A 14,165-nucleotide genomic window follows, 5' to 3' on the forward strand; every position below is an offset into this window, starting at 1 on the left:
TCACCCCAACACCTATGGATGGATGCTGCTGGGCATCCACCTGGACAGGCCAGCTGTGTGAAAGACCAGGTGGATTTTACTTTTATATATATATATATGTATTATATTTAATTACACTTACATCCACTGGCAATGGCGGGGACAAAGACAATCCTATCATGACCCTGTCTATGAATTTCTTTGCACGAGCCCCAAGAAATTCATGGACCAAAGTAGCAATCACATCCAAGGGCTGGATCTGATCCCAGTGCATGTGTGTCCTTCTCGTCTCCTTAGAGTCTGGGCCTCTTGCTGAACCCTTTATTCACGCTTACCCAGATGTTGAAAAGCTGTAGAGCCTGACACAAAGCATCCTTCAGGAGGAACGTTCACTGGAGAGAGAAGAAGGGACCTTTGCAGCCACGACTGTGTTGTTTAAGCCACTTGCAACCTTATTAAATTGATGGAAAAAAAGAAAAAGGCAAGTCTAGAGCAGGAAGAAGGGTCAGAAATTAAGTTACAAAATCTTTTCTTGTGTTTTTGAAGAATATTTTGTAGGGGACAAATAAGATGAAGGAAAGGATGCTCTGCTGGAGCATGAGGGGGCTGCACATGTGTGGCCAGGCTGCAGGACTCCCAGTCCCAGGCAGGGTGACATGAGATAAAGGGATTTCAGAATAACTACTTGTAATGTGCTTGTCCCACAACAAACCAGCTGGGAAAGCTCCTGGCACTTTAGTCACAGGGTGTTAGACTGGACTCCCCGAGGCAGAGCCTGGGGAAATGCTGGCTCTCTCCCTCCCCGGCCTGAAGAACACTGATTTTTTTTTTTTTTCCAATTATTTTTAATATGCCAGCTCTGAAAAACTTGGAAAGGAAGTTCAGCTCTCATTAAAAAGACCCTATCTATCTATGCTGCTGCTATTTCTCAACTCTCTAGGAGCAGCCTATATGCTCCAAACTACTTAAAAGGCACTGAAGCAGAGCGCTGGAAATGTAATTCGAGTTTTTATCTCTTAAATCCCTTTCATTTTAATACGAAGATTAGGTATTTATGGAAGCAGCAGCAGCCTGACTCCTACGGCACTTGGCCTAACCAGACTAACTGAACATTTTACTATAGCAATCATTATGTTAATATTCCCTTATTTATATAAAAGTAAGGAGCTTCACTGGAGAAGCCCATGTCAGCCAGAGGGGAAGACCTGAATATTTTTTCTTTCATTGTAAAAAAGGCCCTTAATGAAATAGAACCTATTTTGTGCCCTGCACCCTGCCTGGGGTTGCTCACTTGCATTACAGTGACAAATAGGGCAGAAGACTGTACCCTGCCATTAGGACACGCTGACCCGCTGCTCCCTACCCATCAAGGGAGGGAAAAGAGAAAAATGTGAAAAATAACATTATTATTTTTTTTCTTTTTTCACATCTTAAGATACATGAGAACTGTTAATTCCCACAGCAAGGAGTTTTATGCAAAAAAAAAAAACCCAACGAACTAAAACAAACAAAACAAAACGAAAAAACCAAAACAAAAGGAAAAAAACACCAGCACCAAAAAAAAACAAACAACCCAACAAACAAACAAAAAAAACCAAGGGGTACATGCTGGTAAGTGTAACAATTCCTTGACAGCTGTTCGTATGGCTAAGTCGAGGGTTTCTAAACCAGCACCAAAAAAAAACCCAACCCAACAAACAAAGAGAAAAACCCAAAGGGTATATGCTGGTAAGTGTAACCATTCCTTGACAGTTGTTCGTATGGCTAAGTCGAGGGTTTCTAAATATGTTGATTTTAAGTTAGCCTGATCTGCGAGATATATTATCCTTGGTATTAAGTGCCCTTTCAAGATATCTATTTTTTGAAATGGTTTTAATGGTGCTTTGCCTACTTTTATAAGCCAATTTTCGCAAGTAGATCTGGTTTTGATATACCTTTCCATGGGCCTATGTATAGGCCCAGGTATTTTTCCGAATTACCTGGATCAATCATGTGAAGGGGGGTGCCATTGATTGCACAGCATTTAAAATTGGCCTTTGTGGCCCAGGTGTGTATTTTCAGTGGGAGCTGCAGGGGAAGCTATGGTTGCTCCCTTCCATTTACCCAGGACCCTTCTCTCTTTTTTTTTGTGGGTTTTTTTTTTTAATAAAAAAAAAAAACTCAAATGTATCTATTTGACTACAAGTTCCTTTACAGATTTATTTAAACGATTTTGTATTTAACCTCTCAGTACCCAAGCTGAGTCGTGGAGCCTTGAGTCAGCCAAGGGCTGGTTATTCCATCCCCAGGTATGGCCAGGGCTCTGTGCCCGAGGCAGAGGGATGTGCATCTCCCATTTACCCAGGACCCTTCTTTCTTTTTTTTTGGGTGTTTTTGTTTTTTTTTTAATAAAGAAAAACCTCAAATGTGTCTATTTGACTACAAGTTCCTTTACAAACTCTTTTAAACAATTTTGTATTTAATCTCTCCATACCTGAGCTGAGTCGTGGAGCCTTGAGTCAGTGGCAGGAGGAAGCCAAGGGCTGGTTCTTCCATCCCCAGGTACGGCCGGGGCTCTGTGCCCGAGGCAGAGGGATGTGCAGGGCTTGTGGAGCAAAAGCAGCCTGAGTGAAAGGGACAGGCACTGACAGCTAAATCAGCATTTTAATTTTTTTTTTTTGCACATCCACTTGTTTATAAGTTGAGATTTTTGACGTCTAGATTTAAGGCGACAATAAATGGCCTTCCCCACACCCAGCCCTACAAGCACCTAAACCCACCCTTCCACTGTGGTCTTTCTGCCCCAGTAACTGTGGGGCTGAAGCATGGGAGCAATATCTGACATTTCTTACAGAGCCTGCCATTTCCTTAGCACAGATTTCCTCAGGGCTCAGCAAACTAAATATGTACACACAAGAGGGAAAAAAAAAATACAATATAAAATACATAAATTATGCAATAGCATGAAGGTGTCTGTATGGAGGGCACGTGGGCTGGTTGAATACTCTGTGTGTGTGTGTGCAGAATTGTAAATGATGGCTAATAAAATATTTGTGCTGTCCAGGACCTGCACTGGAGCTGATAGACAACACCCCAGTTTGATAGTCGATACTTTAGGAACGCAATATAAAAATTAAGAATAGGTCTTGTCAAAGAAACTGTTGTTTCTTGCTTTTTTTAATATTAAATTCTAAATTATGCATTAGGAAGGGGCCATTGAGTTTTTTGAATGTTTATCACTAATGCCTAGCACGCGTCTTAAATTGTATTTTGTGTCCCCTGTGAGGCAATATTCCTTCCATGAACCGGCAGTAAAGCACTAAATATTACCAAAAAATGTCAATAATACCTGTTGGTATCAGGACCCTTTTACAGAATTTGTTACAGAATCGTAGTGGTTGGAAGGGACCTCAGAGATCATCGAGTCCAACCAACACAAAAAAAAACACACCAAAAAAAAAACCACCACACAAAAACCACAAACCACCACCCACCACCTAAACACACAACAACAACCACCAAACCAAAAACCATCACCCACCCACACACTACACCCCACCACAAACCAGTAATCTTGGGCACTAGAGCATGCCCTGAAGAACCATGTCTACACGTTTCTTAAATACCTCCAGGGATGGTGACTCCACCACCTCTTTTGCTGATGCAGAAGGTGCTTGAGCTGTGTGCTGAGCAGAGTAGGCGAAAATAGGAGGAAATTCTGTATATGGAGATAAAAGTGGCAGTGCTTCCCAGGGGGTACTGGCGATGGCTCTATCTGCTGTGCCGCAAGGCTGGAGACAATGCATGGTGCTTCAAAAATGAGAAAAAAAACCTGCATTTATACTACTCTCAATGGATATTTTGTGCACTGTGGCTTTGCAGCAAACTTGGGGACCAACTCCCAGGATGCCCCAACTGGGCAAGCTCAGGACGTTCAGGTTTTGGCCAACAGGTAGACCCCCCGGTGCCAAGCCTGCAGCCGGCATAATTTTTTTTCACCTCCATCTTCAAATCTCCCAAGTCCAAAGTACATTCCTATTTTTAGCTCCACGCACAAGGCAGATCATGTATTGTCCAGCTGCAGCCCCTGTATTAAAAAGCAGCATGTTATTGTCTTGAGCTTTAGGGAGAGGGAGCCGAACTCTGCTGCTTTTTGATTTTCAGAAGGGGAAAAAAAAAAACCCAAAAAAACCCAACAGGTAAATTTGACATTCCAGCATAAGGCCAGTGCCTTGCCCTGCAGTGGTTAACGCCTGCCCGGCTCCCCCCACCCCTGCACACCATCAAAAGCCAGTTAAAGAGAAATCAATTATCTTCACTTAGAGCTTTGCACTCACTGGTGCCACAGGGAAGGGCTTGAAGCAGAACAAATGGCGATATTCCTGTAAACATCAATGGGAAATTATATTTATGGGCTGCTCTTTGCATGCACATTTGTATTTTCGGATTTTATCATCTCATTACCGAGAGTCTGCGAGACTGAACAACTTCGGTGGCAAGACCGAGGAGACAGACGTGTTTGTGAGATTTCTTTTTTTTTTTTTTTTAACTTTTTTTGTGGTGGTGTTTCTGAACTCGTTTCCTGTGATGCTTTTGGCACCTGCTCCCACTGCTGTGGCGCTTTCTGTCACGTCGCCACCAGTTTTACCCGTGGTGTCCCAGGGAGGTGGCAGAAGCTTCGTGTGGCATCTCCATCCTTCACAGATACCCCCACCATCACACTGGGGCATCACCCCGGGGGGAGCACACACAGGCAGCTAACATTGCACTCTATTAATTAAAGCAATGTGGTTCAGGCATCTAAAGACACGGTTAAACCATAATAATAAGTTGGAAAAAAACATTCCTGCGTTGGCTCTCCACCATTCTGCACTTATTTCCTCAACGGACAGGTGTTGCCATTTTTTTTTCTTCTTATTAGCAAGGAGAATTTGTGACTGAAGGAACAGTATGTTATCCAATAATGTATTTGTATGATGTTGAAAGTTTTCCCCACTTTGCACGAAATGAAAAATCTAAATTTGTAATGCACTGATTGAAAGAAGAACAGGATACTTTGGTTTACGGTCTTAAAGGGCAGCTTGGCTAATTAATCTAAAAAAATAAAATAGTTTTGCTATAGAGTGTGGATTTATCAATATTGGCAATTAATTAGTATAAAATGTTTTGTATAGTTATCTTTGCTATAAAGTGTGGATTTATCAATACCGTCAATTAGTGGAAAATATTTCCTGTAGTTATCTTTGCTATAAAGTGCGGATTTATCAATACTATCTATTAGTAGAAAATATTTCCTGTAGTTATCTTTGCTATAAAGTGCGGATTTACCAATACTGTCAATTAATATAATATATTTGGTATAGTTCCTTCTTGGAGTGGGGTGTAAAGTCACGTTTCTATTCCCCCCGAGCATCACCCCAGCACAGGGCTTAATTTTGTTCCTGTGTTGTGCCGCCCATTAATTTGGCTTTTCTTTTCTGTCTGACTGCCGGAGGCTCCAAGAACGCTTAAGGAAGCGGCGGCTGGAGCCATCCCAGGGAAAGGCTGGAGGATGCCAAGAGAAGAGTGTCCCCAGGTGACGCCGGCGGCGAGCGAGGCTGCCGTGCCCACACTCCTCCATCTGTCCCGAGCTCCCCACCGCGCAGCACTTGGGGTGGAAAGAGTCCAAGGACCCGGCTCCCAAGGCAACGCCCAAAACGCTTGTCTAAACCCACAACCGTTTTAGGCAGAAACAAATGGAAAAGTTTGGAGAGCGGAAATGGGGAATAAATCTGAATGAGCAAAGAGCAATCTCCACTGCTGTATTATGGCTACATAGACATCACAGATTATACACTTCCTTAGAATCATATAATGATAGAAGGGTTTGGGTGGGAAGGGACATTAAAGCCCTCCCAGTGCCACCCCCTGCTCTGGGCAGGGACACCTCCCACCACACCAGGTTGCTCCAAGCCCCCTCCAACCTGCCCTTCAACCCCTCCAGGGATGGGGCAGCCACAGCTTCTCGGGGCAACCTGGGCCAGGCTCTCACCACCCTCACACCAAAGAACTTCTTCCCCACAGCTCAGCTCCATCTCCCCTCTTTCAGGGTCAAACCCTTCCCCCTCCTCCTAGGGCTCCCCTCCCTCATCCAGAGTCCCTCCCCAGCTTTCCTGGAGCCCCTTGAGGGACTGGAAGGGGCTTGAAGGTCTCCCCAGAGCCTTCTCTTCTCCAGGCTGAACCCCCTCAAATCTCTCAGCCCATCCTCATAGGAGAGGTGCTAGAGCCCTTGGACCACCTTCATGTCCCTCAAAATGTATATATAATTATTATGTGCACACTGTATATTTTCTTACCTGTATTTTGCCTTACCTCCCATACCCGGATACACGGACAAAGCTCTGCTGAGCCCACGGCGTTTGCACTCACCAGAACATCTCATCCTCACAGCACGCTCCTGCTGTTCCTCAAAGCTCCACCAGCTTGGCAAAGGCCATTCCTGGGTCCAACAGAGATGGGCACTGACACAGAAGCTGCTGCCTGGGGCTGCGTTGGCTTGGGTGAGTGCCAGTGGGCTGGCAAGCAGTCTCAAAGACAAACTGCATGGTTGGTTACCATGTGGGATGTTTACTCGCTTCTCCATCTGACAGGAGGAAAGTGATGGTAGCCTTGGTGCTTTCACTGAGTTGCCTAATGGTCATGGCCATAAGCTGGGCTGAATAGTGAGAAACCTCTCGTGGTGTTGGGGTTATCTCCATCCATGGCTTGGCGATGCCCACAGTCCATGAGTGTTATGAATAGATCTATTAGCTTGGGCAAGGACTCTGTGTGGAGACAATACTTGGGTCAAGAGCTCTGTTCTCTCCAGGGAGATGGACACATCTATTCCTGATGTGGGTGTCTGATGGATGAAACAGTCAGGGAAGTCTCAGCCAGTGGATGAGTCTCAGCGAGGTCGTGTCTATAGTCAAAACATAGATAGCCATGAACTAGGAGAACCCTAATTCCCTGCCTTGCTCATGAAGAAGGGAATGATGAGATACCTGCCCATCCCTGAGTGATGGTGCTAAAGCCCATGGCTCTCCCCCAGCCATGGGTGGGCTGTAGCAGGTGTGATGCCCCCAGGTTTCTTACCTCTCAGGACTCCAACCACGTCCCTGACAGCAGAACTTCGGGGCTCCAACCACATCCCCCACAGCAGAACTCATGGGTGGAGAGTCATCAGGAGCTGCTGGGATAGACCCCCCTGGCTCTTGCTGCCACTTTGGGGCCAGCTCTTTCCACAAACCTGCTCAAACTCCCCCAAAAGCAGCTCACCATGTGCCAGAAGTGAGGAGAAGCAGCTCAGTGGGGTGGGCTGGGGGGGTCAGGCACAGCCCAACATAGCAGCAAGGGCCTCCCAGCCTCCCAAGGACGAGACACAGATGTTTATCTGGGGGAATAATAATTCAAGTGCATTTTTGCAGCAATCAGAGGGTGCTTGGAAGTGGTGTCAGCAGATTTAACGTCACCGGTTAAATAGTACTTATAACCCCACAAAAATCAGGGGTAATAAATAAATAAAAGGATGAGTTCATTCACTCTCTGCCCCTCTCCTCCTTCTTCTTGCTCTTACTCTATTTTTTTCATAAAGTAGAAATGCAAGAAGCTCAACTGTAAATCACCTCAAATCCATGGAATCGGTAATTCCATTATCACACAAGAATGTTGAACTGCCTTCCCCAGCCCCTCCTCCCCCCACCTCAATATTCACTCACAGCTAATATTTAAAAAAAAAATATCTGTGGATGCAGCTGCCTCCGGTGGTGCCCTCATCTGGGGTTCAACCTGCCAGAGAGCAATGGGCTCGAGCACCATTGCCCCCAGCAAGAACAAAGCCCCTGTACCTCAGCTGTTTAAATTCTCCTCCTCGTTTGCCCCAGCACAGGAGGAGAATATATTTCCTTTAGAGCCTTCATACCAGGATGCTTCTCTTTATGGTCCTCACGTCGGGGCTCAGAGCAAGGAGAGCAGATAAGTGGGAAAAACAAAATTTGGTTACGCTCTATTAACCTTCCCTCAGCATCCTCTTGAGGGGAAGGAGTTAAGAAGTCAACTATCGCCACGTATCTTTTGTCATTCTTTTATTATTTTTATTTTCTTCACAGAGAACATATTTTTCCCACCCTGAGGGGTGATACCCAGCCACTAACGGGGCAATTTATAGTAAAAAACCAAAGAGGAAGGTCTGCTCTAATGGGGAAGGATCTTATAGCCCTGATCGACTTCTTTAATTCCTGGGGCTGGATGGGGGAGATAAGGATAAAAATCCCTACTTCTCTGTGCAGAGAGAGCACGAGCTTCTCCCTCCCTCTGCCACAGAGCAAACAGCATCTTGTAAATTAATATAAAGTTCAAAAATTCAGCAGAAGGTGGGCATATCGGGGCTGCACACGCTAAAGGGGAAATCAGAAGCCCTTAAACAGCTTAAAGACATCGCCATTTATTAAAGTACTGAAAAGTGGACCGGAGAAAAGACAAACAGCTTTAAACCGAACAATTTTTGAAAGTTTAATAGAGCTTTAGATAAAACTGAGCTTGCAGTATTAATGAATACAAGAGTTTGTTATTCTGTATAATCCAAATAAACTTGTACATTTATACAGTTATAGACTGCATGCCAGAAAATGCTTTTAGTTTGTTCTAATCTGAATATGTACAATTTACAATATAATTCAAGCATTAATTCAGCAGTAGAGAACACAGACCGGCTGTGCAATCAAACAGTTCACTTCTTCTTAGCATAAGCGTTAGGGCTGGGCTAAAATGTTAATTAGGAGAAAATAAAAAATAAAAAAAAAAGTGGCCACACCAACCACACCAATAAAAAATGAAAGAGTAACCAGAAATAACTTCCTAAAATGAGTCACTAAAGAAAGTTACCATCCGTGCCTGTACTTTCACTCTGGTTAATGACAGACACGTACGCAGATTTTGATTTAAAAAAATAAAATAAAATAAAATAAAGCTTCTCAGATAATCATAACTTAGTATTTTCTATGGCATTAACTTAAATAAAAGTGAGGACACTTTCACATACTTTAGGATGGGTTTATAGAGGCTACTGAGGAGGCTGCAGCCACTCAGGTTGACAATATATTTTACAGCTATGACACTTCTCCCTGTCACCTATTTTAAGTTCAATTTGTAGAACACATCCACACTGCTAATTAGTTCAGTCTCGTACACAGATTCACCCATAGTTTCCCAAAGAAAACCGCCCCTTGGCCCTCCTGAAGCCAGGACCTGGGGTCACCCCATAGGTGGGAAGATGCTGGTGGCCACAGGGCACAGCTGGTGAAATACCATTGCTCCCAGTCTGGGGACACGTCACATCTACTTTTCCATAAAGAAATGTCAACTGGACCATGAGCCACCCCCGCAGCTGGTGGGAGACCTGGGCAAAAATGGGCAGCCACCAGGTGGGACCTTGATGTCCCGGGATGGAGATACCAGCTCAAAGCTGCACTTTTTGGTACCTGAGCCACAAAAATGGGGACACCAGAGCAGTGTCACCGAGTGGGACAATGGGTCAAGCTCCGGCAGCATCTCAGTGGTCCTCCATCCACCATGGATAAACCAAAGGGGGGTTTGAGGAGAGCTGCTGGAGACCCTGTCTTCTAAACCATCTCACCATGCTAATTAATGTTCTTGGGTCTCTGGGTTGGTCTCGGTGGTGGTTTTACTCTTGACACATGGCAATTGCACATGGCTATTTCTGCTGTCAGTCAAGGACTGGTAGAAGAGTGGTACAAAAATCAGCGGTATTTTACAAGGCAACCTGAGGAAGTGTTAGCAAATGCGGGCAAAAGTCCGGGTTTCACCTTGCTGCATCAGCAATCTGCTCACCACGCGTGGAGAGGACAACATCAGCACGCCCTGCCCTTCCACAGCAACGAGCAGAGACTTGCAGTCCAGGCGGAGGTGTAAAAAGCATGCAGTGCCACCCAAACCCCATGATCAACGATGAAAAGAAACTTTGGAAGTCAAGTATAAAGTCCTTGGGGGTACAACCGATGGGTCGCACACTGCAATTCCAGGGAAAGCCCTGAGCCCAGCCGTGTCCGAGCCAACCCTCAGCCAAGCTGAGCTTCCAAGCTCTTACTCCATGCCAACATTTGGAACAAAAACAATTATTTTTCCTCAAAGATCATCAGATCTGTTGTTACCTGTTATGCAGCAAGCATCAGCATCGGTGCAGGATGGTCCAGAGCCTGTGTGTCAGAAGTATCTGGCCACCACTGGAGCCATGGGACACCTCCTGCTCCACGTCTGGCCATGCCCCCTGGCTTTGGTCTCCAGGGTGTCACACAGAGCCCTCTCCTACCTGCTGGTGGTGGTGGGTTTCATACCCACCTCCCCATCCGTGTTGCCCATCGCTCCATCTCACCCAGACCTTCTCCTCCATGAAGAAGCCCCTGGGAAGCAATCATGACTTGAACCCGCAACCCAGACCATGGACCACGGGTGTCCTCAGGCACCACAACAGCTGACCTCCCACATTTTGGGGTGCTCCAGCAGTGAAAACCACAGTGATGGGGACACCCGCACCCCAGCCCTCCCAGCTCAAACCCCTCCCAGGGCGAAACAAGGTGGAAGAGGAAACCCAAACACAAGGGCGGAAGGACATCCAACCAAACATTTATACAAAGTATTACTCATTTTGAAACCCACAGGGTCAACTTCAGTTAAGAACATGTTTAAACATCATTTTCACCACAGAGAAAGCAGTAAGGCGCAAGGCAGCAACGTGCCTGCCCAGGCTTGGGACCATCCCTGGCATCACCACCAGCTGGCAAAACCCAGGGAGAGAAACGTGGGCACTGCGGGACTCAGGGGGAACTAACTCAGCCTTTGGGGTGCAGTTCATCCAGAGTTAACCCCTGCTTGGCTTCGTGGAGACATTCAGCTCTTTTCACGTTTAGTTATTCTGCCAACAGGAGAAATCAAGCTTGTCCTGCTTGCTTAAAATGGGTTTCTTGCACATATATTATAAATCACGAAGATTTTAAAAAAATCTTTACTAATTGTATCTAAATTGTGAGTTTTACTCATTTATTGAGTGCTTTGCCTAGGCTTATTAGTACAAGTTTCTCCTCTAAACAATGCCTTATGAAATACATTTGAACTCTTTTTGGGTAGCCTAGACGCAGGAAAAGAAACCCCAAGAAAACGTTAAAGCAAAATAGAAACCAGCGGTTCATTTAAGGCTAGCAGATTTGGTGTGAGGAATCAACTAATACACCTTTCTTTTAAGAAAAATGCCATGCACCATAACTACTTTGTTGAACAAAACATCACAATCCACATCAGAAAAAAAAAAAAAACCAAACCAAACCATTTTCAAATCAAATTATAACTTACCCTGAAAGTTACCCACTCGCATGTTTTACCTACCACTTACTCTTTAAGAAATACAGGGGAAAGGAACGCCCCTTCCCGTATTTTTTTTTTTTTTTTTTGGAGAATATACAGTATAAATATAATAGGAGTCATGCCGTAAAACTATATGCAAAAATTGCACACTATTATTGCATGCGCGTTGTGATAACTACATGCCAACGAACATCCGCTCGCCCCGTCGTCCCCGGGTTCCTACTTACAGTAGGAACATCCCCTGGGGATGCTCTACAGGGGACCACACAGAGTTCAGGACACCTCGGGCTGGTCAGGGAGCTGGGGGGGTGTCCACTCTCCTGGCCCACCCTGCTCCTCACCAGCAGAAGTTCAAGCTCGACTCGGCAGCTCCAGGCCCCGCCGGGTTATGTGAAACGATCCGAATTCATTTTTCGCAGTTTGGGGGGAAGGTTGCCTTCCATCCGGCCACCACCCCCCGACAGCTTCTGCAGCTTGGGAGGGAGGTCGGCCACCGACTGGCTCATGGGATCCGACATCATCTTGGTGGTCTTAGACACCAGTTTCTCCTCTGAGTTCCCCGGGACCGAGCTGATCCGCTGGAGTTTCATGGGTAAATCTCCCATGCTGTAGGCCTTCTCAGAGGTGGTGGAACTCATCCTGAGGAGTTTTTTGGGGAAGTCTTCCCTCCCGGTTATTTTCTGCAGTTTTGAAGGCAGTTTTGTGCCAACTTCATCCAGCCCATCCAGGCACTCCACTGAGTTGTTCCTTTCCTTGCTGTTGCTCACAGCGGGGGCTATCAAGGGAGAGGACATGAGCAGCATCTCCTCCTGCTCCTTCACGCTGTAGGGTGGGGTGGGCACCTCAAACGTGGCGTGGAACTGGGAGTAATCAACTTTGAAGAACCCCTCTTCCAAGGAGATGACAGGGAAGAACCGATGACCCCAGAGCACCTCATCCTCAGTGTAGGATGTCCTGGCTTGGCACGTCATCCCTGCAACGAGCAAGGGAGAAAAACTCCCACCAGTTATGGACAATGGTGGATGCACATAAATCTTTTGGGGGGGTGGTTGAATTTTTCAGTGACACATATTTGATGTTTTTAAATGCATAAAAGGAAAGGCGTTGGCATGGCTGCCATTTACACACAGCAGCTATTAAACTGTCACCCTGAAGGTGAAAGGAGCCAGAAATAAAGGGAACGTAACTGAATTAATTCACATCTACCACCGTGGCCACTTCTGAAGGTGCTGCTGACAAGGGGAGACACAGGGAATAACTGATTCCCCTATTACAGAGGCATAGAATCATCTAGGTTGGAAAGGACCTTCCTATTATAGAATCATAGAATCATCTGGGTTGGAAGGGACCTTCAAGATCATCTAGTCCAACCATCAACCTAACTCTGACAAAAAAAACCCCATCACTAAACCATGTCCCCCAGCACCATGTCAACCCGTCTTTTGAACACCTCCAGGGATGGTGCCTCAACTCCTTCCCTGGGCAGCCCATTCAAAAGCTTCATAACCCTTTCTGTGTAAAAATTTTTCCTAATCTCCAACCTGAACCTCCCTTGGCACAACCTGAGGGTGGTTCCTCTTGTCCCATGGCCTGTTCCTTGGGAGAAGAGACCGACCCCCCCTGGCTACACCCTCCTTTCAGGGAGTTGGAGAGAGCGAGGAGGTCTCCCCTCAGCCTCCTTTTCTCCAGGCTGAACACCCCCAGCCTCTCCTCATAAGACTTGAGCTCCAGACCCCTCACCAGCTCCGTTTATTAAATTATTATTGAATATTAAATTAGCAAGAGCTGCTAACTGCAATGTAAAGTTGGACTTGTCGAGATCTTAAAGTATGACTAATTTATTCCATATTTTCATTGCATTGATGAATGCCCACAAACCCTCCGCTTTCTGCATCGTACGCACAAACGAAGCCCGTGCCCGTGCGTCCCGACCCACCAGCCAGCAGCAGGTAGATCCTACAAAATACACTGATTCCTCTTTAAGGGCTTCACCAGCAATCTGCTCACCCAGCCTGCGCTGCCAGGCTGAGATCCAAGCTTCAAAAAATTTAAAGGGAAAAAAAAAATATGACTAAGAGGCACAACACCGCCCTTGCCCTTCCTCCACCGCCTCCCTCCTCCCAGACTTGGCCATCCCAGTGACCCATCCAGCCTCAGGAACCAGAGGGAAACCATGCCTGCGGATCTCTGGAGGCTTCTAGAAGAAATCCTGCTGCTCCTTGCTTTTTACCTTTTTTTTTTTTTTTTTTTTTAAATGGTATCTGTAGCAATCTGTAAATAGAATTACCCTGCCATTTTATCCTAGTACAGCAAACTGGAAATATGACATTTGGTTTTCAGGAAGCTAAATCTACCTCTGCAAACACATCCTCTGCTTAGCTGGCAGGAATGCCTCTCAGTCAGGAGAAAATCAAAGGCAACTTTGGAAGGCACAAGAAAAACGACAGCGGGGCTGGAGCGAGGGGGAGCCGGGGACGGATACGCGCCTGGTGACAGCCAGAAAAATAACATTTTATTACACTTTATGCTACTGCTAATGGAACTAAAGCGTTAGTTGTGCATCGTGATTTCCACTGCTAATACGCCCGAGCGTAACACAAGACATAAAACTCAGTTTTCTGTTTTATCTCTTCAGAGAAAAACAGGACCCCGGTGGTTTTTTGCGCTCACCTGAGCCCACACCCCTCCTGGAGCATCCCCCAAAACCCAGCACTCCTCCCCCCTTCCCACACACCCAGCCAGGACACCATTTTACACTTTATATGGTGTATTTTCACCCCGGTCACCGGTGTGTTTTCTGTTTACTACGTGAA

The 14,165-nt window shown here is 45.9% G+C and overlaps 1 protein-coding gene across 1 annotated transcript; it reads right to left on the reverse strand.

Moving 5' to 3' along the window:
• Nucleotides 1-8,403: 8,403 nt before the first annotated feature.
• KCNJ3 (potassium channel, inwardly rectifying subfamily J, member 3) lies at nucleotides 8,404-12,323 on the reverse strand. Its single transcript, XM_014966552.1, has one exon. It carries the CDS (start codon nucleotides 12,321-12,323, stop codon nucleotides 11,739-11,741), a length of 585 nt encoding a protein of 194 aa, XP_014822038.1. The 3' UTR covers nucleotides 8,404-11,738.
• Between the last annotated feature and the right edge of the window lie 1,842 nt (nucleotides 12,324-14,165).

This window comes from Calidris pugnax, unplaced genomic scaffold (assembly GCF_001431845.1).
Source record: "Calidris pugnax isolate Ruff unplaced genomic scaffold, ASM143184v1 scaffold48, whole genome shotgun sequence".
Classification (NCBI taxonomy): domain Eukaryota; kingdom Metazoa; phylum Chordata; class Aves; order Charadriiformes; family Scolopacidae; genus Calidris; species Calidris pugnax.